General features: G+C 39.2%; 7 protein-coding genes and 1 long non-coding RNA gene across 10 annotated transcripts; 4 read left to right on the forward strand and 4 right to left on the reverse strand.

The window, feature by feature from the left end:
* Window positions 1-272: 272 nt before the first annotated feature.
* Window positions 273-4,898, forward strand: LOC125207720 (ABC transporter C family member 8-like). The gene is made up of 11 exons (XM_089061959.1): window positions 273-1,735; window positions 1,816-2,136; window positions 2,207-2,293; window positions 2,361-2,960; window positions 3,053-3,217; window positions 3,290-3,584; window positions 3,657-3,871; window positions 3,933-4,238; window positions 4,300-4,363; window positions 4,450-4,689; window positions 4,774-4,898. The coding sequence occupies exons 1-11, from the start codon at window positions 344-346 to the stop codon at window positions 4,872-4,874; spliced, it is 3,786 nt and encodes a 1,261-aa protein (XP_088918085.1). The 5' UTR covers window positions 273-343; the 3' UTR covers window positions 4,875-4,898.
* An 8-nt stretch (window positions 4,899-4,906) lies between these two features.
* LOC125207721 (uncharacterized) lies at window positions 4,907-7,041 on the reverse strand. The gene is made up of 3 exons (XM_048107187.2): window positions 6,311-7,041; window positions 5,528-5,713; window positions 4,907-5,389 (listed from the first exon to the last, which is right to left on the reverse strand). The coding sequence occupies exons 1-3, from the start codon at window positions 6,776-6,778 to the stop codon at window positions 5,108-5,110; spliced, it is 936 nt and encodes a 311-aa protein (XP_047963144.2). The 5' UTR covers window positions 6,779-7,041; the 3' UTR covers window positions 4,907-5,107.
* A 3,550-nt stretch (window positions 7,042-10,591) lies between these two features.
* Window positions 10,592-11,302, forward strand: LOC148923872 (dynein light chain 1, cytoplasmic-like). Of its 2 annotated transcripts, none has more exons than XM_089059858.1 (2): window positions 10,592-10,826; window positions 10,915-11,302. In XM_089059858.1, exons 1-2 carry the CDS (start codon window positions 10,689-10,691, stop codon window positions 11,053-11,055), a joined length of 279 nt encoding a protein of 92 aa, XP_088915984.1. In that variant the 5' UTR covers window positions 10,592-10,688; the 3' UTR covers window positions 11,056-11,302. The 2 variants fall into 2 exon arrangements, 1 of the variants encoding a protein (XP_088915984.1); XR_016132238.1 differs by having other exon boundaries at window positions 10,689-10,826; window positions 10,898-11,056.
* Window positions 11,303-12,147: 845 nt separating this feature from the next.
* Window positions 12,148-14,793, reverse strand: LOC125207200 (hydroxyphenylpyruvate reductase). The gene is made up of 2 exons (XM_048106444.2): window positions 14,221-14,793; window positions 12,148-12,771 (listed from the first exon to the last, which is right to left on the reverse strand). The coding sequence occupies exons 1-2, from the start codon at window positions 14,776-14,778 to the stop codon at window positions 12,256-12,258; spliced, it is 1,074 nt and encodes a 357-aa protein (XP_047962401.1). The 5' UTR covers window positions 14,779-14,793; the 3' UTR covers window positions 12,148-12,255.
* Window positions 14,794-16,150: 1,357 nt separating this feature from the next.
* On the forward strand, window positions 16,151-18,931 carry LOC125198041 (rop guanine nucleotide exchange factor 9-like). The gene is made up of 7 exons (XM_089062099.1): window positions 16,151-16,657; window positions 16,953-17,069; window positions 17,147-17,301; window positions 17,382-17,456; window positions 17,530-17,796; window positions 17,873-18,187; window positions 18,264-18,931. Exons 1-7 carry the CDS (start codon window positions 16,324-16,326, stop codon window positions 18,501-18,503), a joined length of 1,503 nt encoding a protein of 500 aa, XP_088918225.1. The 5' UTR covers window positions 16,151-16,323; the 3' UTR covers window positions 18,504-18,931.
* An 80-nt stretch (window positions 18,932-19,011) lies between these two features.
* Window positions 19,012-20,299, reverse strand: LOC125207201 (photosystem I reaction center subunit VI, chloroplastic-like). Its single transcript, XM_048106445.2, has 3 exons — window positions 20,127-20,299; window positions 19,645-19,771; window positions 19,012-19,325 (listed from the first exon to the last, which is right to left on the reverse strand). The coding sequence occupies exons 1-3, from the start codon at window positions 20,249-20,251 to the stop codon at window positions 19,146-19,148; spliced, it is 432 nt and encodes a 143-aa protein (XP_047962402.1). The 5' UTR covers window positions 20,252-20,299; the 3' UTR covers window positions 19,012-19,145.
* Window positions 20,300-21,550: 1,251 nt separating this feature from the next.
* Window positions 21,551-26,427, reverse strand: GL2 (HD-ZIP IV family of homeobox-leucine zipper protein with lipid-binding START domain-containing protein). Its single transcript, XM_048106443.2, has 11 exons — window positions 26,222-26,427; window positions 25,846-26,087; window positions 25,237-25,354; window positions 24,225-24,425; window positions 23,752-24,138; window positions 23,305-23,406; window positions 22,987-23,196; window positions 22,723-22,897; window positions 22,378-22,649; window positions 22,200-22,286; window positions 21,551-22,118 (listed from the first exon to the last, which is right to left on the reverse strand). Exons 1-11 carry the CDS (start codon window positions 26,309-26,311, stop codon window positions 21,738-21,740), a joined length of 2,265 nt encoding a protein of 754 aa, XP_047962400.1. The 5' UTR covers window positions 26,312-26,427; the 3' UTR covers window positions 21,551-21,737.
* Window positions 22,522-24,345, forward strand: LOC148923873 (uncharacterized). 2 transcript variants are annotated; one of them, XR_016133061.1, is made up of 3 exons: window positions 22,522-22,661; window positions 22,739-23,199; window positions 23,274-24,345. It is a non-coding gene; the product is annotated as an uncharacterized LOC148923873 (long non-coding RNA). The 2 variants fall into 2 exon arrangements; XR_016133060.1 differs by having other exon boundaries at window positions 23,281-24,345.
* Window positions 26,428-27,340: the final 913 nt, after the last annotated feature.

Genomic DNA, 27,340 nt, shown 5'->3' on the forward strand with positions numbered 1-27,340 from the left:
TGAAATAATTAATCCATCACTTCAATCTTTGCTACTGTCTTTTATGTGTTTGTGGGTGATAATTTATGATATGATGATTGTATGTATAGCTGATTGTTAGTATAATACTTGTATATGAAAATATACTAAATGTATTCTTATCAAAGGTGAAAATTTTAGTAATCATTGGAGCTTCAAGATTGATTGCTAATGTTAATTTCTTCTATTGATTTCAGTAACACTGCACCATATATAGATTCAAGAAGCTGCATTGCACCTTAGCTTGCAGATTGATTGCTCTGAGGATTCTTCATGAAATTGTATCTCAGCCAGTGTTGGACAGCAGCTTCACTGAATCTCCCTAATGTTTCAAAGGTTGGAGAAGGACCGTGCGGTTTTAGACGAAGCCTCATTATTAAGTAAACTCTGGTTTTCTTGGATAGATCCATTGCTCTCCTTAGGTAACTCGAAGCCTCTAAACGTTGACGATATTCCTCCCCTTGGATCCGAAGATGAAGCCCTTTTGGCATACAAGAATTTCAATGAAGCATGGAATTCACTCATGGAAGAAAAGGGCTCTAAAAGCACCAATTTCTTCGCCTTGCGTGCCATCACAAGAGTATATTGGAAAAACATGGCGCTGGCTGGGATGTGCGCGTTGCTCAGAACAGTTTCTGTAGTGGCTACACCGTTACTGCTCTATGCTTTTGTCAGCTACTCGAATCTTGAGAGGAAGAGTCTGAGCAAGGGTGTTTTCCTGGTGGGATTGTTGATCTCTTTTAAGGTTGTCGAATCTCTTTCATATCGGCAGTTCTACTTCTACTCCAAGAGAATTGGGATGAGGATGAGGTCTGCTTTGATGGTGGCAATCTACCTTAAGCAGCTCAGGCTCTCTAACATAGGGAGGCGGAGGCACTCGACTGGGGAGATAGCTAACTACATCGCTATTGATGCTTATCGTCTGGGAGAATTCGTGGTGCAGCTCCACCTTGGCTGGACTTGTATAGTCCAGCTTTTGCTAGCCATTGCTGTCGTCTCCTCTGTTGTGGGCTTCGGTGTGCTTCCTGGTCTAGTGCCTTTTGTCGTCTGTGGCCTTCTCAACGTGCCGTTTGCAAGGATGTTGCAGAGGTTTCAGACCAAGTTCATGGCTGCTCAAGACAAGAGGCTGAGATCATTCTCTGAGATCCTCTACAACATGAAGATCATCAAGCTGCAGGCGTGGGAGGAGAATTTCAAGAACATGGTCCAGTCTTTTAGGCAGACCGAGTTCAAATGGCTGTCTGAATATCACTACAAGAAGACTTATAGCACTGTCTTGTATTGGATGTCTCCGACAGTTGTGTCGTCTGTCATTTTCTTCGGGTGCGTGGTGTTTGAGAGCGCACCTCTGGATGCTGGCACGGTCTTCACGGTCATGGCTGCGCTCAGGACCATGGCTGAGCCCGTGAGGCTGATACCGGACACTCTCTCCTCCTTGATCCAAGTTAAGGTATCGTTCAAGAGGATAGACGCGTTCATGCTTGAAGACGAGCTCAAACAAGAAGACACAAAGATGCACGGGAAAGGAGATTCAGGCCTAATTTCTATAGAAGATGGTAGTTTTAGCTGGGATGGTGAGGCAAAATCACTGACTCTGTGTGACATCACTCTAAAAGCAAAGCCGGGGGAAAAGATCGCGATCTGTGGGCGCCTTGGAGCCGGGAAATCGTCACTTTTACATGCAGTTCTAGGCGAAATACCAAGAATATGTGGAAGTGTAAGAAGCTATCCTGCTTCTTCAAAGTTTGCTTGATGCCAAAAATTGAATATTTTTGTTTTGTTTTGTTTTTCTTGCAGGTGAGTGTTGTTGGTTCAGTGGCTTATGTACCTCAGGCTTGTTGGATCCAGAGTGGGACTATTCGCGAAAACATACTGTTTGGGAAGGCGATGGATAAAGCCAAATACGAAGAGTCCATTAGAGTGTGTGCTCTAGACAACGATTTTCAGAGTTTCGACTATGGAGATCTCACCGAGATAGGCCAAAGAGGGCTGAATCTGAGTGGGGGGCAGAAGCAGAGGGTTCAGCTTGCTCGAGCAGTGTACAACGATGCTGATATCTATCTCCTCGACGACCCTTTTAGTGCAGTAGATGCACAGACAGCTGCATCCCTCTTCAAAGTAAGAATGGTTATTTAGTTTAAGGAGCAATTTAGTAGTAGTAAAAAAAACTGAATCAATTTTACTGCAGGATTGTGTGATGACTGCACTAGCAAGGAAGACAGTGATTCTTGTGACTCATCAAGTGGAGTTTCTCACTACTGTTGACAACATTCTGGTAATGAACTTGAACAGTAATTGCTCGTTTTGTAACGACAGCATTGATGAGTTTTTTTGCTTCTAAGGTTGTGGAAGGAGGCCAAGTAATTCAATCAGGAGGCTTCGAGGCGCTCCTGATTGAAGGGACGACCTTCGAGCAGCTCGTGTTTGCTCACAGAAGTAGCATGGGATCATTTGATGACACGTCCAGTTCAAATCAACACGAGCATGATGTGGAACGTTTGAAGGGCGATAAGCCTTGCAGCAAACAGGAAAGTGAGGTGGAGATTGTGATAAAACCAACATTCCAGCTGACTGAGGAGGAGGAGAAAGAAGTTGGAGTGATAGGGTGGAAATCCATCTTAGATTACATCTTCGTCTCAAACGGATCAGTCTACGCTTGCTGTGCTGCGATATCTCAGTTTGGCTTCGTGGCAACGCAGGCTGCTGCAAGCTTCTGGCTGGCATTCTCAGTTCAAAACCCTCAGAAAAGTGGCCTCTTAGTGGTCAAAGTTTACTGTCTGATATCATCACTCAGTGTAGTTTTTGTGTATTTTAGGTCACTGTTTGCAGTCTGCTTAGGCCTCAAAGCCTCCGAATCCTTCTTCTCCGGTTTCATCAACTCCATCTTCAACGCTCCGATGCTCTTCTTCGACTCCACCCCAATCGGGAGGATACTTACGCGTGTATGTATGATTCTTTTCCCGGCTTCCTTTTTCGATTTTTCACATAGTTCTCAATCTTTTGAATCAGATTTTACTCATGCATTCTTGATCAGGCCTCATCAGATTTAAGTGTGCTAGATTTTGACATCCCATTAGCATTCCAATTAGTTATGGCTGGAATAGCTGAGCTCATAGCAACAGTAGTGATTATGGCCTCTGTCACATGGCAAGTCCTATTTGTGGGATTTTTTGCTATTGCATCCTCAAAATATATCCAAGTAAGATTTATATAACCTCAAACTTTTGCATCAGTACATTATTGTCTGAAAATTTCAGTTCTTGGATGTAAGGGATACTACCAAAGATCTGCAGGCGAGCTGATGAGGATAAACGGAACAACAAAAGCCCCCGTTATGAACTATGCGTCCGAGACAGCGCACGGAGTTACAACCATAAGAGCTTTCGGAGTTGCTGACATCTTCATCACGAACTACCTCAAACTTGTCGACACAAATGCAAAGGTCTCCCTTTGCTCAAGCGCGGCCTTGGAATGGCTCGTGTTGAGGACTGAGGCACTTCAAAACCTCACCTTGTTCACTTGTGCTGTTTTCTTACTATTGGTCCCAAACAACTACATTGCTCCAGGTAAGTTTCTGCTAACTCAACCTTTTCCAATCTTTTTATGCTAATTTGGACATTTTTTTTTTGCTGTTACAGGTCTTGTAGGACTATGTCTTTCCTATGCCTTCGCACTGACCAGCACGCAGGTGTTTCTCTCAAGATGGTACAGTAGCTTTGCCAACTACATCGTCTCCGTTGAGAGGATAAAACAATACATGCAGATACCTCCTCGGGCACCAGCTGTGATAGCAGATAACAGGCCTCCATCTTTGTGGCCTCGAAAGGGTAGAATCGATTTAATGGACTTGAAGGTAAGAAATGAACTACTATTGAAGAATGGTATCCAAAACTGACGTTTAACACTCTTTTTAGATACGGTATCGCCCTAATGCTCCTATAGTCCTCAAGGGGATTACCTGCACTTTCAAAGAAGGGAAGAGAGTGGGGGTGGTGGGCAGGACGGGGAGTGGGAAAACGACATTGATCAGTGCTTTGTTTCGTCTGGTTGAGCCTCACAGCGGGAAGATCCTCATAGACGAACTTGATATCTGCTCGATAGGGCTGAGGGATTTGAGGCTGAAGCTCAGCATTATACCTCAGGAGCCTACTCTGTTTAGGGGAAGTGTTAGGACAAATGTTGATCCATTAGGCCTTCATTCTGATGATGAGATATGGGAGGTAACATAAATCCATATTTAAGATGAAGTTTTTATCTTCATTGTTAATTCTTGATTTTCAGGCCCTTGAGAAATGTCAACTTAAGTCCACCGTCAGTAAACTGCCAGACTTGCTAGACTCTTCTGGTAAAAATACTAAATGTGGTAATAAAACAGATCAAGACAAACTACCTCCCCACTGCCAATATTAGTATTTCTTGGTTTTTGTGCAGTGAGTGATGAAGGGGAGAACTGGAGCATGGGGCAAAGGCAGCTCTTTTGCCTTGGAAGAGTGCTTCTTAGATGGAACAAGATCTTGGTTCTCGACGAGGCAACAGCCTCGATTGACTCCGCCACAGATGCCATTTTGCAGAAGATAATCAGAGAAGAGTTTGCTAACTGTACTGTCATAACTGTGGCACACAGGGTTCCGACTGTCGTAGACAGCGATATGGTGCTGGTCTTGTCGAATGGTGCGTTTTCCCTCATGTCGTGTGTGATGTGAAACACAAGATGTAATACGACGTTTTGTTGCATATTTATATGGTGTGTTGCAGGGGAATTGGTGGAGTATGACGAACCCTCAAAGCTTATGGAGATGAATTCTGCATTTTCCAACCTTGTTGCTGAATATTGGTCGAACTGCAAACAAGAATAACCAGTGCATTTGGTTGTTCAAGCTAATAGATCTTCTTCTATTGAAAAGTGACATCTTATTCAATTGAATTTCTTGGCATATTATACATGATACACAACTAATACCACAATCTTTCACATTCTTTACAGCTCTCAATGTTATTACCACAATCTTTCGAAATGGGAAGTTTCACATTTCCTAAGTTAAAACCCAAAAAAAGAATTTTGCTTCAAAATGTGGTTTCAGCAGCTACTTCAGCTGTAAGTGCAAGCATCCTTCTTGAACTTGATGGCCTTGTTGCTGGTCGAATCAATGATTAATGGGCACGAGACTCTTCTATGGTGCTTTGTCCTCACCAACTTCCCGACCACATCACCTCGTGTTCTTACTTCAAACTCCAACGTCAGTGGAACCTGGACAACGCCGCCAGCTTTAACTTCTAGATTCGATGCAGCCCCGTATAAGGGGACTCGAGTTCCCTCTATGTGCACCACCACATTCTTGTGACTTTTCCGGTGTTGATAGTATTTCTTCAGCTGGGATTACACAATCAAACATACTCAAAGTAAGCACCTTTTAAACTGGTTTCTAGAAATATGATGCACATGCGATAAGAACTACTGCATACAAAAAAAACACGGAGAAGTAAAAAGGAGGGTGTCGTAGATGCCTACCTCCCCTGTTGCAACAACGACATCAGAGTAGATGAGATTGACCGGTGTTGCAGTAACATGAATGCCGTAGAATGTAGCAGGATTGTACACACTGATCCTCAAGGAACCATTCACATTTAGCATCTTTGTAGGAACTCCGGTGAAGTCTGCACCCGAGCCAATGTACATGTTGTTGACCGCCAAGCTCTGCACACAATATTCGAGTTTTAGAGTATTCAGCTACCCTTCTGAAGTCTTACACAGGATAAAGAGTCGAGATCATAAAAAAATCAATATCTTAGCTAAGCCAAGACCAATCATAAATGCAAGTTGCTTTCAGTCAACCTATCTTCAGCTTCAGTAGAAATGGTCACAAATTAAAAGCTCTACCAATCCACATCAAGAATTTATGCAACAATCAATTTGTCTTACACACATCTGCAACTGATCATCGGATAACCATATCTGTTTCTCCACAAATCATAAACTAGGCATGCTCTGCCTAATCAAATCACCATCACAAATGCAACAAGGTGTAACATCTGAGTTTTTCCTCATTCCCAAATATCCAGAGTGAAGCCTCAAAAAATTTCCCAATTAGTATATATTATAATAATACAAAATTCTCACTTTATGCCAAGATTAGGCAGAAACTATCAGATAACACCAAAACTCCAACCAGCATACTAAAAACACAAAAAACCCCCAAATTCCCAACTTCCCCAAATTTAACCTCAAAAGCAACACAACCAATTAATCAAACAAACACACACAAAACACTAAAATCAGTAAAAAAAATCTTACCTTGACAGCAACCTCAGCCTTGAACGGCCTCCCGGCGCCCCAGATGATCAAGCAGAAGACCGTAAACAGCACAACGAACCCCAACAGCGCCAGCAAAATCTGGCAGCGCCGCGTGTAGGCCTTATCATCGTCGAACTCGTCGTAATTCCCCTCCTCCACGATCACATCGCACTCGGGCCACCCCTTGTCGTTGCGCTTGCTGCGGCCGCCCTTCCGCCCCGACGACGACCGGAAAATCCCGGAGAACCGGCTGGCGGAGGAGTTGCGCGAGTGGCGGCCGAAGGAGGGGTGCGAGGGGGACTCCATGGGGCTGTTGAAATTGGGCGTCGCGTGCATGGACGACGACTTGTCCCCATCGTGCGAGTCCCGCGACGGGCTCTGCACGTAGTACACCGGCCTCTTCGGCGACCTCGACGGCGACGACGGCGCCAAGCTCGTCACATCGGATTCCGATTTCGCGTGCTGCATTTCTCAATTTCCCCCTTTCCGAAGTCAATTGATGGACTCTGTTTCAGCTCCAAACCCTAATCATGTAAAAAAAGCTCAATTTGCTTCGATTAAACTGCGGAATTAGGAATTTGACGACTGAGAGGGAGCAATTGAAGAAAGCGCATAATCCGATGCGAAGAAATTGAAGAAATTGGAAATTCAGAGGTTGGAAAAAGCAGAGTTAGTGCGTGTAGTGTGTGTGGAAATGTGCATGGGAGTAAGCAAGCAGAGGTGGAAAGTGAAGAGTGAGTTTGTGTGGTGATGAAAGCTTTGTAGCGGAAAGAGATTCACAACTGACTCCGAGGCTGGCTCCGGGCCTGGATCCGAGCCTACGCGTTTTACATAGTGTCGGCAGCCAAAGGTCGCTTTCGCAACTGAGTGGAGCGGTGGGTCCCTTTTTCAATGGTTTATTTTATTTGATTTGATTTTATGTTTTAATTAATCAATTATTATGACAACTTACCAAATACTACTACTATGATTTTATTAAGAGCGATATTAATGTTTAGTTAAATTTTAGCATTTTTTAATTGGGGAGTTGTGACTAAATGACATGTTTTTGATATACTTCAGTTGATGTTTTTGTTTTGTCGGTCTAGTAGAAAGTTGGGCATTTATTTAAACTTGTGTTTAGTTTAGTTGAAAAGATTAATTTACTAGCGCATGATTTGATATTATTGTATATTTAGTACTATAATCTAGAAGAGTGCTATATTATGATTTATGCAAACTATCATGCTTGGTCGGATTGAATTATAAGGTCCAACTTTACATTATATGCTTAGAGTATCCACGATACTGGACTATCCAGCGGACTAGCCGCTAGCCTGTGTGCTAGTCCACTATTATGGGCGGCGAGCGGGTGACGAACGTTCCAGGAGGACTAGAGGCCGTCCGTCTCCTTGTCCGTGCGCTTGTCCGCTATTGTGGGCTGTCGACGAACAAGAGGTAGGACGTTCCATTTTTTATTTTATTTTATTTTATTTATACTCAATATTTACAACTCATTGCACTTCATTTTTTATATATTTGATAAACACCAACAATTAAAATGAATTAATCGTATTTTTTAATTTATTTTATTGGTTAGGGCGTCGGCTAGTCCTAGTGCTAGTCCATTATTGTGTGTGGGATGTCCTAGTGATGTAGCAGTGGGGTGGGAAGTCCTAGTGACATGGTAGAAAGTGTTTTTGGAAAGTCCTAGTGCTAGTCCGTGGATAAGTCCTTCCTACTGTTGATGTTGTTATTAAAATAATTTTAGATGATGTGGATGACGTATTTTACCACTTTCAGTCTATGTTGGATATATAACAAAATTCCAATTAGCTAGATGGCATCAACAAAATTATTATGGTCACTTAATACTAGATGATTTGTCATGTGACAAACCTATATTTCGGATTTATTGTATGAGGTAAGTGTAAATTTAAATTTCACACTTCATGTAAACCACATCATATCATACTATTAATTAATTCAGTTATAGGTTGGAAACATTTGGGAATTATAATTGACGTATTTAGTGGGTGGATTTAATAATTTGAGTTTGGTGACACGAAGCCTACGGCTATGGAATCAGTCCTAACTCCTAAGCTATACACTAATTTGAGTTATTATAGGAGGGAAATACAGTATACTTCCTCTTTTCGTTATTAGAAGATCTATTTATTGGTGGCACAGATTTTAAGAAATGTTAAAAAAAGTGGTACAGATTTTAAGAAATGTTAAAAATGTTAAAAAAAGTAGGTGAAAAAAAGTTAGTGAAACAGGAGTCACACTTGTATATATAAGTTTTAAATGAAATGTGAGTGAAATGAGTTAGTGGAAGATAAGACCCTATTACCATTTATGGTAAAAGTCTTATTTACTGACGGACTAAAATAGAAAAACGGAACTTTTATTCGCGGACAGAGGGAGTATTATCCTTCAATTTATTGTGACAATATTTAACATTGTATACTTACATTAATGTATACCAAACCATTTTGGTATAAACTACTAGAGTATGTAAAGTATACTATTATGAATCACATTACATTAAATGATTAGTACCATCTTTTACTTCAATTTTTTAAAAGTAATAATTTTATAGGTTTGGGTTGATAAATATGGAGCATATTTTAGTCTTATCTTTACTAGTCCTCAACACTTTAGCAAAGCACCAAAAAGTGAATAAATGATCCCACCAGTTAAGCCTTTACCTAATGGTAACACTTTACAACTAGGACAAAATTGAATAATAAATTTAATTTTGAAGACACCCTTCATTGCGTTCTTGTTTTTTTTTGTTTCACAATTATTCCCCCGACATATCATTTTGTTGTTTAGCTAACTTGGAGTTAGTGTATTAGTTAGTGGAGATTCCTTGGGTGGTTTTTTTTTTCTCTTAAAACCACCTACACTTCTTGGATAAAAAAAGTTTAGTAGTCAATATAGAATCTAGATTTCTAAAATATCTATCATATATTCATCCTATAATTTTCTTAAAATAAGAAAATCAAAATTGTACAAACGTTTAAATTATGCGCCAAACAACCGTTCGAATAGTATAAAACCAACATCCTTGTCTCTCAAGAGTAATAAAAAAAAAAAAGAAAAAGACCCCAAACAAAACACAATGGACGGCAATTATTCATTAACTTATCACATACAAGAATGACTATACAGTACTCCCTATATTCCTTGTTAATAGAGGTGCTTCTTTTATGCAAGAAAATTAAGAATAACGTGTTAAGTGGACAGTGAATAAAATAAGAGAAAATAAAGTAAGATAGAAAGAACTAAAAGAGATGATTATTTTTTTTCTAAAAATAAAATTGACTCTCAATTACGAACTTTTCAAAATATAAAAATGACTCAATTAATGTGGAACGAAGGGTATAATCTAACACCATCTTTTTGTTAGTACATAAAAGTGAGAAAACACTACACAACAATTAGCTAATTTGTTGTTGTTGTTAGGAAAAGGCTTTATAGTATTTGTTTTTTAGTCTTTTTGTGTTTTTAAAAATATTTTTTGTTATCAAATTAATTAATAAGTTGCGTTTATTCTTATTTTTGGTTTTTTTTTTGATATATTTCTATTTTACATGCAAATTGATAATAACTTATAAATATATATGTGCCTATTTAGAAAATAGTGTTGTTAGGATCTCAATTATCAATCAATAGGTCAATGTATGTATGGCTTATCAATGTGTCAAAAATTTGTCAGTCTTATAAGTATATTGATATTCAACAACAACGAAAAAAAATAAAAATATCACATGTTCAAATCGAAACTACAAACTTTTCTATTAATATGAATCAGACACTTCTGGCTTTTCAATTGTGATTTATTTATCTCGTATGATCCGACTGCAATGATAAATTTAGTATTATTAATTGAGATTTTTTTTGATTCAATTTTAATTTATTATTAACTGATATTTGATTAGATTTTATGAAAGAATTAACTGTATTTAACAAAAAAATTTTTACTATGAAAGTACAGAACCTAAAACTGAAAATACACATTTGTTGGTGGGCCAATGCTAGACTCTAAGTCTTATCATATTCATAATTGCAGCCCGTTAAGAAAGCCCATTTCTAAGTCTATCATATTCATAATTGTTAATTATGGCAATCAATCATGATTAAAGAAAAATAAAAAAAACTATTCCTCCTGCAATCACGATCTTACCAAAATTGCTGCAATTAAAATAGAAACATTTTTTAAAAAAAAACAGATTTAATTTAGGCCTCATCATATAAAGTGACAAAATTAAAATATAATTTGCCAAATCACTCCACAAAAGATCCTACACATATTATGGCTATATATATAACTTGAGAAATTGTTATCCTAACAAGAAGAGAAGAGTGTGTTTTGAAGTGGGATTTAAGGAAGATGTTAGAAGGGAAAGGTTTGATAGGGGAGACAGACATGCCAATGAAGATGCAGATCCAAGCAATGGCCTCTGCTTCTCATGCTTTGGATCTCTACGATGTTCTTGAATGCAAATCCATAGCTTCCCACATCAAAAAGGTCAGATTTTTCTCTCTTTTTTGGGGGGAATTAATTAATTTGAAGATTTAGTTTTGATGTTTGGTAGTTAGGGTTTGTTTGGTTGCAGGATTTTGACAAGAAGTATGGGAGTGGATGGCAGTGTGTGGTGGGATCCAAGTTTGGGGGCTTTTTCACTCACTCCAAAGGGAGCTTCATATATTTCACTCTACACACTCTCAACTTCCTCATCTTCAAAGCTGCTTCTTAGTGATAGTGATAGAGATAGATGGATTAGTGTTAGGACTAATGGAGGGAATACAACATTGGACATTGGTGTTCATTTCCTTCTCCTTAGTTAACTTTTTTCTTTTGTTGGGGAACTCCTTTTGACGTTAATTTCTCTGTGGATAAACATAATACTGATGTACTACAATCAGAAAAGTCTTGAGGGGCTCTTAATTATTTTTTCTCTTGAAATATTTGTGGAATGTTGCTTATGCTATGACTTAGTATCCCCTCCGTTCCACAGTAATAGAAGCATTTCATTTTCTGCACTCATTTTGAAAAAATGATAATAAATAGTTAAAGTGAAGAGAGAGTAAATTAAGAGAAAGAATAATGTAGAGAAGGGTCTTATCTACAATATTCTCTCTTTTACTTTACTTTTTCTTCACTTAAACTATTTATAATTATTTTTTCAAAACGAGTGCGCAAAATGAAATGTCTCTACTACTATGGAACGGAGGGAGTACAAGACTTGGATGCTCTATGTAATAACCCAAAATTTTAAGAAAGTTAATTTTTGTATCCTAGGTAGTATTTTGGAGCATGTATTAGAAAAATGATGACTATGAGAAACCATATTTAATTAAGTGCATTCTTTTGTGTCTGATAATGATAGTCATTGTATACATATTGAATTACAACGAGGAAAATATTTTGTTTTTGTTTTTTCATCTTTTCGTGTTTTTAAAGGTATTGTGATCAAATCAATTTTCCTCACAATTTACAAACACCCTCTACTTCTCGAGTCCCAGACAATTTTTCTTCATTTTGTAATGAATGGAAGGAAATTGGATTGATGTTAGTGATAGCTTAATAACCTTTGAGATCCTTGTTGGCATAATTTAGAAATTAGTTGAGCATATGATAGTTGTTATCGATCACGTAGGACTCTACCTTCCTCATCCTTGATCTACTTCTACTGATTCGTATTCCTTTATTCCATCTCATAATATTTTAATAGTAATAGCTGGAGTATAAGATAGATGCAAACCAACTACTGAAAAGAAAGCGACTCTAACCCCAGAAAATAAAAAAGATAAACACAAATGAAGAAAGCGACTCTAACCCCAGAAAATAAAAAAGATAAACACAAATGATTAGCGATATTATTTTTATTTGAATGAAACAATTTACCAAGTTGCCTCAATTTAGGATCAATGGTTTTCAATTGTCTTAAGAGTTATCAAACCACAGGTGTTAACAAAGGCTTGCTGGAAAAGTGAGCTTCCAAATTTCCCAAAACAAGGTCAGCCATGGCTTTACGCGTTTCCTCAGTACCACTCCCGACATGTGGCAACAGAACTACGTTTTCGAGCCCAAAGAGTTGCTCTGGTACCTCCGGTTCCTTTTCAAAGACATCAAGTCCAGCGCCACCAAGACGGCCCTCCACAAGAGCTGCCACCAGTTCAGCCTCATCAACGTGGGGTCCCCTTCCGATGTTGATCAGAACTCCCTTTGGACCCAGCGCATCAATTACTTCACGATTCACAATGCGGGTTGTTTCTGGAGTCAGGGCGCATGCGATCACTAGGATGTCACTGTTTGATGCCAATTCTACAACGCTGCTATAGTAGGTGTAGTTTGTTGCTTTCTTGGATCTTGAGTGGTAACTGATGGGGCAATCGAATGCCTCTGCTCGCTGAGCAATTGCTAGCCCGATTCTGCCCAGTCCTATGATGCCAATTCTTTTGCCACTGAACTGCATCACAAAATGAACGAGTTGAGAACATGAATACAACTATGAATTACTATCAAAGACCAACATTCCACTAAATGAAGCAAGTCCGAACGACAGAAAAGTAATGCGATACAATTGAATGATAAAAGACTACGGAACTCTACATTAGCAAAAATACCCAAGACAACACTAATTGACGTTACTAATGTCTTCCCTAAATGATTGAAGCAGTTCTGCAAGAAACATGACTATGCAATGAAGTTAGCTCAATAAAAGCTTATGAAATGCCTACAAAGGATTGCACTCACAGTCATGACCTATTGAAGTCTCATTACGATTTTGGAGATTTTGAATTGCGATTCACTTTTTTAGTAAACAAAGCATGCAATGGGTTATAGTCACGACCTTCCATCTAATGAATAAAGAGAGTTTCTGGACTATGCATTCCACTAGTTATGGTTTCTTTGAAATAAAGTGAACAACAACACATGACTACGTTCTAACCTAACAAGAACTCAAGAACAATCAATTGTATAATATGTCTAATAATTAAAATAAAGTCTTAGCTCAATAACTAAACCATAAAGTCTCCAGTAGACATTATGTCTGTTTTGTATCTTATGGAGTACTATGCATATCTATTAGCTATAGAATGTACTGCATGTCTGCATTCAATCTGCCTCAAATTTGAATTTGAAATTAAATAAACATTCCATTATAACACTCTCTAGGCGACGGGCACAGTGGAGATAGTGTTGAGAGAGAGTGAGCATTCTAAAATCCGAAGCTAAAAATATTTAAAAGCATATTTCAAATATGTAATGGGCTGGATTTTAAGCAAATAGGCGGGTTCATTTGGAAAATGAGCCGAATCACGGCTAATGAGTTAAGCGAGACAAAACAGCCGCCATAAATGCCATGGCGGCTGCCATAAACACTCGTGGCAATGGCGTTTTTACATAATACTGCCACAAAAAACGCGCGATGGCTTATTTAACAACATTGAGAATGATACATAGGAGAGGATTCTCCAATTTGACCCTATTCCTCTATTCCCTCAACATGCTAAAAAGAGGAGCCAAAGATAATACAAGTAAATTCTGAAAGATATAAACCATACATATATGAAATGATCCATCTCAGAAACTATAGTCAAAATCACAAAAATTGTATAAAATCATCCCTTTTTAAGAGCAAAAATAGCATCTTTGCACATCAGAAGCTACTCTCAATGCTTCCAGAGCAGTAACAACGAGCAAACAAGCACTAGACTTAATATGAAGAAACTGCTCTCAATTTGTAATGAAATTAATCTCAACATGAAATCAAGGATATGCCTATGAATTTATAATCATTCAAAATGTAATCATGTGAATGAATATGTGATAACACAGGCCAAACCAAAATGCACCAAATTCACAAAAACCTAAACTTCATCAGCTCAAAATAAACCAAAATCACACAGCATACCTTGGTAGTCAGCTTGAAGTCTCCCAATTTCCACGCGCCGCTCCTCACATACTTATCGCAAACGCAGATCCGCCTGAGCACCGCCAGCATCAGCCCGATCGCCAGATCCGCCACGTCATCCGTCAGCACATCGGGCGTGTTGGTAACCCTAACCCCCTTCTCCCCGCACCTGGCCAGGTCGACCTTATCCAATCCCACGCTGAAGCACGACACGATCTCCAATCTCGGCAGCGCGTCGATCAGATCGGCGCTCGCGCCGGCGGTGGCGTTCCCGACCACCGCGCGGATCGATTCCGCCTGCTGGGAGAGGAATTCGGCCTGCTTCGGCTGCGTCCAGTAGCGGAAGAGCTTGAACCGCCTGTCGAGCTCCTGCTCCAAGTAGGTGTTCATGGGGCACATCATCAGAACGCCGATCGCATCCATTTTCGCGGCGGGAGATGGCGTTTGAGTGGTGGTGGAGAAAGTGAGGGTGTGGCTGGTTAATATAGCGAGGGCAGCTCGTGGATGCGATGGACGGCTGAGATGCGGCGCGGCTCGGCGCCAGATTGTGGCTATCATTTCTCCGCCGTTGCTATTTTGTACGCTTCTGGTTTGCTTTGGATAATTAAGCTAATTAAACAATTAATTAAGGGAAGGATTAGGTTCTAATCACCTTTTTTGTTGAAAGTTTTAAAATTGTGAAGAAAAGGCTTTATAGGATTACTTGATCATTAAAACCCTTAAAAGTTACCACTATCAATAATCCACTCCTATTGGAACAAATCATATGGTTAATGATTTAACTAATAATCCCTCCGTCACGAACAATAGATCTATTGTTGTTCAGCACGAGTTTTAATGTAGAATTGATAAAGTAAGAGAAAAGAGGAGAGTTTTAATGTAGAATTGATAAAGTAAAAGAAAAGAGGAGAAAAAGTAAGTAAAATAAGAGAGATAGGGAGAAAAAGTGAGTAGAGTATAAGAGATAGGGAGAAAAAGTGGAAAAACATGATAGATAAATTTTTCATTTTTAGAAAGTGATCTATGTTTTTGTGGACGTCCCAAAATGACAAAAGTGATTTATTTTTTTGGACGGAGGGGGTATTTACTTGATTTAACTTCCATTACTTAGTAAAAAATTAAAGATGGCAGTATTTTCAATATTCTTGTCACTACTTTCACGGTTTTGAATCTTTAATTGATATTCTCTAATGGAGTACTACATTTTCAATTAAAAGCACTAAATTGATATAGTATATCCTAAACAAAATTGTCCCATGCATGCTCTTATGACGATTTGATGCTCCTCCAAAAACATAAAACAAAAAATAGATTTTTTTTAGTTTAGTTCAAGTCATTATTATCAATTGATTTGAATTGAGAACATGAAAAGAAGAATAACAATTATATTATTATCTATTTTTAAAAATAGTAGTAGCATTTTAACATCCGATTGTGGGTTGGTGGCGAGAGGCGAATTTGGGTTAGGTGGCCACCGGCCAATTTAGGCACCGATTGTCTCATGCTTGCAAAAATTATTCCTTTGAATTTTATGGTATAATTAAGTTCCAACAATATTAAAGTTCAAAAGATATTTTTATTTATACTATCATTTCTTAAAATTCAAAAGATAACAATAAAACCTACTGCTATAAATTAAGCATATTAATTAATAATCCAAGAAAAGTAATTTAAAAAGTGTTGAATGCATGACCTCACGTTAAAACAAGATGAGCATCATTTTATGATTATAAAACCAAGATGTCATTTAACAATATACTCATTTTTTTGTAACTATCATTGAATATTTTAGCTAAATGACCAATAATTTAGTATGTAAACAATCATTTTCCTTCCCTAGTTTGTCCTTATTCCCCCACACATTCACGCACCAAATACAACAATTTTTTAGCATGTGTGTGTGTATGTTTGTTTTGGCACATTGGTTAGACAAAAGATACAAGAATTACATACCAAAAGATAGAAAAGTAACGTCCAATCCTCCATCAAAACAACAAAAATTCCCAAAACAAAACCTATTTTTCATAGAAAACTAGTTCAATCTTTATGCATGCAAGGTGTTGATTCCAAATGTGGCTTAAATTGGGGCAGAGATAGACAATAATGGTTAAAGAAATGGAGGAAGCTGCAGAAGATCAAGCAGAGCCTTCGAGATCGTCGAAGCTATGGCGGTTCCGGGGCATGCTCGTGAGCAGCGCCACCAAGTTCCGACGTAACCTCAACGAAAACAACGGATCCGATGAGGCTGCCGCCGCCCCAACCTTGGCCCAAGACCCTCCTCCCCCTCCTGTCCAGCCCAAGCCAGGTGGCTTTCTCAGCAGGACCGAAAACGTCAAGGCCCGTGGCACTAATACCGCCCCCGCCCCCGCCCCCGCCCCTGCCCCTGCCCCCGCCCCCGCCAAAGAGGTACCCCCTCCTGTCAGGAAGATACCTAAAGGCAAGAACTCAGTCTCATAAAATTTGTAAAAATACTATTAAATCACGAAAGTTTCAATTTTTTTCAACTGTCACAAAAGACGTCTTTTGGTAATGATCAAAACAACGTTGTTTTATTGCTGTTATGAGCATGACTGAAAGACATCATTTTTATGTAGGGATGAGAAAGACATGAAATTTCGTGATTTAATATACATGTCGTTATCGAATCATACGAGACATACCAGAATTTGACAGACTTGAATCCTCACCACCTTTCAATTTCTAAGCGATGATGGCTTTGTGTTATGTTATAGATATGGATATGATGAAGGAGAAGTTTGCAAAGTTGCTTCTAGGCGAGGACATGTCGGGAAGAGGGAACGGAGTTTCTTCGGCTTTGGCATTGTCAAATGCAATCACAAACTTAGCAGGTGAATTAAAATGATCAAGATTTGATTTTTATCCATCTTGTTGATCATCTCTTTGATTGGACTATGGGGAAATGCAGCTTCTGCGTATGGAGAAATGAAGAAATTGGAACCGATGGCGCCCGACACCAAAGTGAAGTGGAAGAAGGAGATAGATTGGCTTCTCTCTGTCACTGATTCCATCGTTGAGTTCGTTGCTGTCACACAAACCAAGGATGATGGAACCACCTTTGAGGTTCTCTGTCAGCTTCTGCCTCTGCTTATTAGCCCTTCTCTGTTTCTTGAATCCGATAATGATGATGCACTCTTTCGCAGGTGATGGCGACGAGGCAGAGAAACGACCTGCACGTGAACATTCCTGCGCTGCGCAAGCTTGACACGATGCTTCTTGTTAAGGCCGCATCTTCCCTTCTTCCTCTTTTCATTTCAAAGACATGGTTTTTGACTGGTTTTGGATGGGTAGGACTGTCTGGACAACTTCAAGGAGCCGCACGAGTTTTACTACGGATCAAAGGATGGCAACAAGGGCGAAAAGACCCAGAGAAGCGACGACAAATGGTGGATTCCTGTGCCTAAGGTGCCCCCGAACGGGCTGTCCGATCACAACAGAAAATGGCTGCAGCATCAGAAGGATTCAGTGAACCAAGTGCTGAAAGCAGCCATGGCTATCAATGCTCAGGTCCTCAATGAAATGGAGATCCCAGATGCCTACATTGATGCTCTCCCTAAGGTGAAACGAGACATTTCGATTCTTGATTCGTCTACCAAACTTATGTGTGTGTGTGTGTGTGTGTGTTTGATCCTAGAATGGGAGAGTAAGTCTTGGAGATGCGATATACAAGACGATCACAGAGGACTTCTTTGATCCGGACTGCTTGCTGTCGTCTTTGGACTTGTCATCGGAGCATAAGATAGTCGAACTCAAGAACAAGATCGAGGCATCTGTCGTGATATGGAAAAGGAAGATGAATGCCAAAGACAACAAATGGGGTTCGGCCGTGAGCACAGAGAAGAGGGAGATTCTAGAAGATAGAGCAGAAACCGTGTTGCTGATCCTAAAGCATCGTTTCCCCGGTACCCCTCAGTCTGATCTAGATATCACCAAAATCGAATCCAACAAGGTAAGAATACTTCTTCACTATTTTTCCTGATTCTTGCAGTACATGGATTTTCTCAGGATGCGTTTGATTCTTGAAGGATGTGGGGCACGCGGTTCTTGAGAGCTACTCGAGGATCTTGGAGACGTTAGCATACACCGTCTTGTCTAGAATAGATGATGTGATGAGCGCTGACGCTCAAGCAAGGGGCTCTGCGACTGCAGAGAAGACGAAGTCCATAAAGGTATCTGACAAAGTTGTAGTGGCTAAGGAGGAAACGGAGCAGCAGCAGCGGGAGACAGAAGGGAAGACAGCCAGCGACGAGAATGCAGATGCATAGACCCTCACCAAATAAGAAAACCTCACCCCGAGCAAGAAGTAGTCCTACATAGAGAGGCTAGAGGTCCTAGGGGGCACAAGAAGCCCAACGGCACGCCACTAACATGATATGCAGCTAGTTCACATAACTCAACCGGTGATGGATGGATGAATGTATGTACAGAAATGACAAAAATCAGAGTTTAACAAGTTCAAAAAACTCTGCTTTGCTAACAAAAAGCAGTGGTAGATTAATTGGATTTTATGTACATTTAGATTAGATGTCTACGGAGTCAAATTAACGACTAATGTTTATGGACTGCGGGACCGTAGCTGGTTGCAGTCCGAGTGTTCTAATAGTCTGCAGAGGGTAAAATTAGTTATGTGATTGAACAATGTAACCAGAAGCCGTTCTGAGTTATACTAGAAGGCCATTCTAAGATTACTAGTTTCACGAGCAAGCATAAGCGTTCATTATCGTTGAATGCTATAATCATACTGTGGGAGTAACATTTAAAAGCAAGATCACGAAGACTAATAATACAACATTTGATGATGATGATGATCAACAATGTCACAAGTAGGTTTGAGAATTACTTACAAAGCTGTGGAAATCAAACATCATACACAACTAAAATGTTTAAGAATTTTAAGCTCACGAAGATTAGATTTTTCCACGTGGGCCAAGCTTAGGCGGAAGTTGAGGGCCCTTGACTATCGGCAGAACATCTCCGGTTGCTTGGGAGCTCACATAGGCAAGAGTGGCACCACCTCCAATTATCAAGAACTTGAGCAGCAGACCTCTCTTGGTGAAAGGGGCAGCAAATGTTTCGAAGAACTTGCTCTGCAAAAAAAGAACAAGATTCTTAATCCTTATAATCAACAATCAAAATAAAGTGAAAATTTACAGCATGAACAAAATCAACCCCAAACTTCTAATTTTCATTGACAACTTAAACCAACCAGAGCTAGCTATTTGATCAATTTTCAATGTAGTTTGACACCAAATGCCTTATGACGCCGCTCTATCGCTATACATATAGATAAGCTAAAAACATCAAGAATGCTCTCAAGTACTTGGAAAAAGTCTAGATTTGACAATAAGAGACCAGAAAACATACAAATTAGTAAGAAGCTCTATAGCATGAAGGATGCATATATACCTGAAGTGAGTTGTATGGTGAAGGTGCATCTGATCCATACAAGTCCCATTGCCCGGTGGTGTTGCCGATGTCCTCCAAATCAAAGTAGACACTCTTGTCACCATACTTTGCCACCACAGCACCACTCCTACAAACAACATTTCCATTGCATTACTAAGTGAGTATGTTTCATGATTTTCACCTTTCCCACATATAAAATCCACCATATATAAGTAAAATCCTCCCAAGATTCATTTTTTTTTTAAATAAATGTATATATACAGAGAAAATAAGTTTCAAGATTTCAGTTTTAAGCATTACTGACTCTAAATTACCCAATGACTCTATGCCCTCACACAAACAACGAATTAATTGGAACCCAAATTCAATATCCGATGGAAAGGATTATATCATACCTCTAAAAAAATCAACCCAAGTTAAATTTAAGAACAATTCATTATGATCAAAGTCTAAAAAAAAGATCTTGCATGAATAAAACACACCTGTAGTTGGTGGGCTTGAAGGTGAGGCGAGATGGCTTGGCGTGGAGCTTAGTTCCGGCGAGAGAGCTGCCGGAGAGGCCCTTCACGGCGGTGGGCTGGGCGGCGGCAATTGCTAGTGAGGCCATCTTTTTCCTTGGTGCAATGCAACGCGCCTGTGTGTAGAGATGTAAACTGAAAAAACTACTTTGATTCTTGATTGTATTTTATGGTCTTGGTTGGATGCGGCTATGCCACGTGGAAATCTGGTTTGCCTTGAAGAGATTTGGGATTCCCATTTTTGAGGTGCCAGTGGCTCGAATTGGATAACCCTATCCTTTTATTTTTATTATCAATTTCATTTTTGGTTGGGATTCATATTATTACCAAAATTTTTAAGTTTTAGTTGAGTATATTATTTTATAGCAATTGGAGAACTGATGCTTATATGTTGAGAGGGAGAGACTAATTCAAGAATTTCTAACTATTCAATATCAAGTGTACTTATTAGAGGGTTCGAATTATGTAATCATAAACTTAGCTTAAGGGTGTGTTCACTGTAAGAGAATTGGCCAATTCTTGTGTTCACTTTCTAGTAATTAATTGTTTGGGGTCTTACAATTGAGGTGGGGTTCACACTATTCATGCTAATTGAGGAAGAATTGAATCTTGCAAAATTGGTCAGATTTGTATGTGCATTGAAAAGTGTACCAAGAAATGATTTTTCTACCTTTTCACTTTTTCACTTTTCTACATTTTCACTTAGAAGGATAAATTTGTCCATCTATAACTCTAATATTTGGATCAATTTCTGCGCCAATTCTATTATATTAAACAAGAGGGAACATATGAGATATGTGGTCAATTATAGCTCAAATTTTGACCGGTCCAAATTGATAGAAATGAAATATGAGAAAATAAAGTCCAAAGTAGAGGCAACGCAATTTACAAGAATCTTATTAGATTATTTTCAAATTGACATGAAGATTAAAAATTGTGATATTTCTGCGGAAAATAAATATATTAAAAAAATTATGCAATCTCAAAGTGCTAATTATTCAATAGGTAGAGCTTCCTGGCCTTTGGGCTAGGGCCGTTATTTGACGGGCTTACATGTTTTGAATGTAAGCTGAAGGAGTCGCTTAAAACAAGTGAAATCGCATAACAAAGTAGCGACTTTATCGTTGCGCTCACACAAAAACCAGTGTTATCGAATTCCAAAATCGATCAACAATGCTTCTCACATCCCAATTCAAATCCCTCTCCCTCACCACCCCCTTCCTCCATGGCGCCACCGCCCCCTTCAGGCTCTCCGCCGCCGCAGATTCTTGATTTTGGCAATTTTTTGGAAGACTAAAAAGATGAGTTCTTTAACTAACTTTAATTCGATTTTGAATTTCAATTTATCTTGTGGTTATTTAAAACGACCAATATAATACCAATAAGGATTGGAAAAGAAAAGGGAATGATGTTTCGAAGCTATCATAATCTGCATAAATGTACAATGTCACACACAAAAAAATAGTGATGCTGTCTATCTTCTAGTTATGCAAAAACACATCACCTATTTCTTCACTCTTAAAACAAATGTAAAAGAATGTTAACACTTAATACTAACTAAATGGAAAAATGTCTTCAATCTTCACATTGCAAAGTGGTCTTTATGTTCTCCATTGTGCAGGATATGAGGGTGTTGACTGATTCCACTGAATCCAGAGACAGTTTTGTTGCTGATGCATTGCTGATCAGAATCTGGAATGCCATGGTGAGCAAGGACCCTCCTTCCGCGCTCTTCTCCTCCTCCGGTTTAGATGTGATCACCGATGGCCTCGACTCGACCCCATCCGGAAGGATCGAGAAGCCCGAGGGCAGGACTGCCATGTTGCTCGAATCGCAGCCTGTCATCACTGACTGCATCCCTTTGATGTCCACGGGGGCGTAGATGATCATCGACTCGTATGTGTTCGTGCTGCTATCTTGGAGCACCCACATCTTGTGCTCCTCGTTCTGCATTGCCTGTGTCCAAGATCATAGCAACCTGAGATTAGTAAAGGTGTGGCTGTGTTCGTGCTTTGCTTTCGTGGTGGTTTGGCTCACCATGGTTGTGACCGCGTTTCCACGGTCTTGCCCTTTGGCTAGGTTTGCTATGGTTTGCACTGTGCTCCCTTTGGACATTATGTCCCACTTTTGCAAGAAAATAGTGAGAAAGAGAGGTTAGGCAGGTTTAGACTAATCTTGATTTAGTGGGGAAGGGTTGAGGGTTGAGTGTTGAGACCTCGTTTCTACGATTCTCGTCTCTTAGGAAGTCGAAGAGGGCGTGGTGAGGGACGGGAAGCCAGACGCTAGCAACTGCAGACAGGATCGTGCCAAGGGGCTCACCGGGGTCGCTGTGGTTCTTTCTTGTAGCCACCCTGATCTCGTCTCCGGTTTTGCTAGTGATTTTGTTCCACGAGTTGAGGCTCGAGTCGCCTAGCGCTCTGCAGAAGCTTCTGCTCATTCTCTGTGCTAGTTTGAGAATGCTTTTCCTCCCAGCAAGTGTAGCAACACCTGGTGTTGATGGTAATTTCTTCAGTTTTTGGTTAAGCATTAACTTGAGAGGAAGTTACTAACTTATTATTACCACTTGAATCCTTTAGAGGAACATTCGTAGCCACGAGGAAGACGAGGCGGTCGCACTGCTGCTGCAGCGTGGAGAGCCAGCGCTTTGCCCCGAACGCTAGCCCACTCTTGACCATGGTCCGGTACAGAGAGTGGACCGTGCTCCTCTGGCACTCAACGTGCTCCACCCAAGTCACCTGGAAAAATCATCGCACGAGAGCAAAAACTAGCATAATGTAAGATCGTTCTGTCTCCAGTCAATACGATGTCTAATCTTTACTACTACCTTACAGTGGCCGTTGGATTTGTCCTCGATGATGCAACCCGAGGGGCGCTTCCTGCACTTGTGCAGAGAGGCATCGGTGCTGTCCTCGCCTCTGTCAACTGAGACATCCACGATCGCCCACTGATTCGCGCTTATCTTCTTGCTGTATCGGACGAAATACACCTCTCTCGTGGCAACCAACGGGGTCAGCATTTGGATCTCGGCAAACATCTGGTATGTTTTAACACACAGCCCTTCATTAAAACCATGTTCCATTTTGCAATTTCTTGCATATACATATTGTGCAGTCTTCAGTCTTTCAGACTGTCAGCGTCTTACCAACTGAGCAGCACCGTCTCGATTGACACCTTCCCCGTTGCATATGACATCCACTGTAGCAGCCTTTGAGATCAAGCAAGGAAACAACTCCTTCCACTGATTCTGTAATGAACATTTCCTCATTCAAATGTTTGCACTACACACACGGGGTAGTGATAAAATGCAAACTCATATATTATACAAACTCCAAACTATGATCTGGACCGTTAAAAAATATCAACAGATGACAAAAAAGTAGCAACAAAATATATCAACACAGTATCAACACAACATCAACCGTTGACACTGTGTTGACATTTTCTGTTGCTACTATTTTATCATCTGTTGATATTTTCTAACGATCTAAATCATAGTTTGGAGTTTGTACAGTACTTAGAGTTTGCATTTGATTACATTCCCACACACATACACATATATTAGAAAACGGGATTTAGAACGATGAATCACCCCGTCCATGAATGTCTGAACGAGCCAAGGAAGATCAACGAAGACGAGTGCAGTCTCTCTCGACGCCTCTACTGATTTCTTCCTTGCCTGCATGTTACCGTCATTCTCATCCTCAGCGCAAAACTCCTTTCTGTACTCGTCGTAGTTGAGCATCTCCCTCCCCGTCTCATAGCTCCGAACCCACAGTGGCTCGCCGTGGCTAGCCATCTTCCTCAGCTCCTCGGCAGCTCTGCTCGCAGCTTCCATGATGCGCTCTTTCTCAAGGCCACTGCCTGCATTTGGGAACTCGAACGAGCTCCTGTCGTCTTGATCGTTTCCCGGAGAGTAGGAGCTTCTCGGCGATGATCCATGGGGGTGTTTTGCCATGGCTGATTTAAGCTTTTCAACCTGCAAAGTTTGAACATATATGTAAAATTGTCATAAAAAAACTTGAAAAATGTAAAAAAGTTTTGTTGTGCATCATTTGGTTGTACCTCAGCTTTGAGCCTAGCATTCTCTATTCTGAGCTTCTGGCCTTCTGTGGGTGAGGGAGTTGTACCATCTTTGTTAGGGCTAGCAAATCCACAGTTGGAGCAAGATTGATTTTTGATGGTTTCTCTCAATGATTTATTTTCGTCGCAAAGTTTGTCTATCTCGGATTTTAATAGAGAGTTTTCGTGACGCTCCTGTATAGCCTGTACACCCAAACAAATACTATAACATACTGCCTCTGTCCTCCAAATATTGGTACACTTTGACCCGGCACATGTTTTATGAAATGTAATAGAAAGTTAGTTGAAAAAGTTGGTGGGATGTGGGTCCTAGTTTTAAAGTATTAGTGTTATAATAAAATGTGAGTATGAATGAGTCAGTGGAATATGAGGTTCACTACTAAAAATGGTAAAAAGTGAAGTGTGCCAAATTTTCAGGGACGGATCGAAATGGTAAACTGTGTCAAACTTTCAGGGACAGAGGTAGTATTAGTGATAATTTCAGTAACAACTTTAAAATTTTAAATTTAATGATGTGGAAGTTTCATTATTTGAGATATTTTTAGCATAGCAATTTTATGTGTATTTTTGTTAGAAGTTTAAATGCAGTAGAAAAGATTGACCAAAGATAGCAAAACGGCATCGTTTTGGTGGCGCGAAAGATCTCAAAATTACCCACTTATATCAAATGTCACTAAATCAATTATGATGTCTGAAAAATGTCGGCCTAAATGCTACTTGTAAATTAAGGGGTAGTGATATAAACGTGCATGATGTACGTACATAATCAAACTTTTTTTAACATTTTAAATTGCAATTGGAATTAGATTTAGCTCAATGTTGTAGGCTTACTTATCACTAATCAATATACTAAATTTCAAGAATATTTTTATATTTCATTTGTTCACGTTCTATCACTCCTACTTCTTAAATACTCCCTTCATTTGGCTATAAAGTCCCTTTTTGTCGTTACGCCAATAAATTCAAACGATTGAAATATTTAGCGATGGATTACCTTAATTTGCGTTCGACGGTTTTGAAACCAGAACTTCACTTGTCTAGGATGAAGCCCTAATTGCTTGCTTAGCTGCATTCTTTGCTTCTCATCTGGGTGAGGAGACTCCTTAAATAATCTGCAAATTACATTCATATTTTCAATTTAGAAAATCATTTTTTTTACTATTTATGAGAAAAGCCTAAAAAACATACAATAAACTATATATAGGGAAAAATATACATTTACATCCAGCCACTTGCACATATATGTCAGCCTAATTAATAAAATACAAAAAAGGCTGTCATATCTGTATAATATATATTCACTTTCACTCTCTTAGAAATGGACAACTTCGGACACCATGAAAATAACTATACACCCATCAAGAAAAACGTGGTACAAAATATACTAAAATAGCCCTTTCATATCTTGTCTTAATCCCACACTAATTAAATTGAATTTTATTCCGTTAATTAATTAATCTACTCCGATGATTTTTCCGGCCATATTCATGTCACATTTCATGTCAAAATTGGCCTTTTTTTTCATCTTCTCCACCATCAAAAATTCAAAATTAATCTAGAAAATCATGCTATATTTATATATATAAAAAGAGAGAAAACATACGCTTCCATTTCTCTAATCTGCTGTGGTGTGTGTCTGTGATATTTCTTCCTCTTCCTCTTCTTCCCGCCGTCGTTTTCGTCCTCGTCCTCGTCCTCCAATCCCTCCGCTGCTAAGTCGTAGTCGTCGTCTGACCGCGACTTAGCAGCGCCGGAATTCTCGCTGCTTATCTCCACCGCCTCGCCGCCGATCCCGCCCTCCTCCTCCTCGCCCCCGCCCCCGCCGCCGCCGTGGAATATACCAGCCTTCCAAAAATAGAAAAAAATAACAAAAACACATAAATATTTGGAAATTACATGCAAAATAAATTTCTAAAAATAAGAAAAAAAAATCAAGAAAAAGGAATTAATCATGAGAGAGAGAGAGAGAGAGAGGGTACAAGAGAGAGTGAGAGAGCTGGAGCAGATTTGTGAAGATCTCTGGATTGAGAGGTGGGAAGATTATTGGAAGACATATCAACAAGGCTCATTGCATTTGCCAAATCAATGATAAAAATTACTATCTTTATCTTTTTTTTTCTCAATTTTATATGAAGCTCATTTCATGGCCTTGTGAAGAAGGGATTGTGGGGTCTATTCATTAAGGATATCAAACAAAATTGAGACTTATAGTGAGGTGTGGTTAATTGATGCTCTTTTTTTCATATCTCTGTCCATTTCCTACACATGCACTAATTTAATGAATAATCCATCTCCAATTTGTTTCTATCTCATTAATTTTATTAGTTGGTACACCTCGGATTTTTTTTTGTATGGTTATTTTTGAATTATATTCCCTCACTCGTCTACATTAATTGACACTTATTTATTTATTTTTTGTCCGTCTTCAACTCATTATGTCTTAAAACTCGAGTCAAGTTAAACGATGTCAATTAATGAGAGACGAATGGTGTAGCGCTCCAGCTATGATTGTGTAGAACTTTGAATTCGCGAATACTGTGTATATATTATCCGTGTTGTTCACGTAATAGTTCGAGTAAAAAATATTGTTCAGCTGAAGTTGATGTCACCGTAAATTTTATTATTTGTAAAATTTAAATTTAAAAAGTCACATTGGAGTCAACTTTCGAGCGATAGTTTAATAATATCTAGTTATGAATTAGTTAGAACTTAATTAGAGACTAGAGTATAAATTTGGATTTAGCAAAATTTCGTGAGATTCAAATCATTCAATCCGACAAATTTTGATAATTTAATATTAGTAGTGAAATTAATTAAAGCTTTAAAATGTATGCTGCCTTATTATTTTAAAATTAATGTGAGAATTGTACAAAAACAAATGGAACCCATAACATAAAAGGAACAAATATGCTTTGGGATTAAAATAAGTCCATATGGGAATCTAAATTGATTTCTATATCTAATTCTTCAATTTGTACATTTAATTATGCTAAAATTATGAAATTCAATATATAATTAAGGAGTGGGTGTGGTTATATGGGCGGTGGGAAATGCGTGGTAGAATTTGACAGTTAGGTATCATGGAAATTGCTTTTGTT

Source organism: Salvia hispanica, chromosome 6 (genome assembly GCF_029641045.1).
Source record: "Salvia hispanica isolate PSC_SH4W2 chromosome 6, Shi_PSC_v1, whole genome shotgun sequence".
In the NCBI taxonomy this organism is placed as follows: Eukaryota; Viridiplantae; Streptophyta; class Magnoliopsida; order Lamiales; family Lamiaceae; genus Salvia; species Salvia hispanica.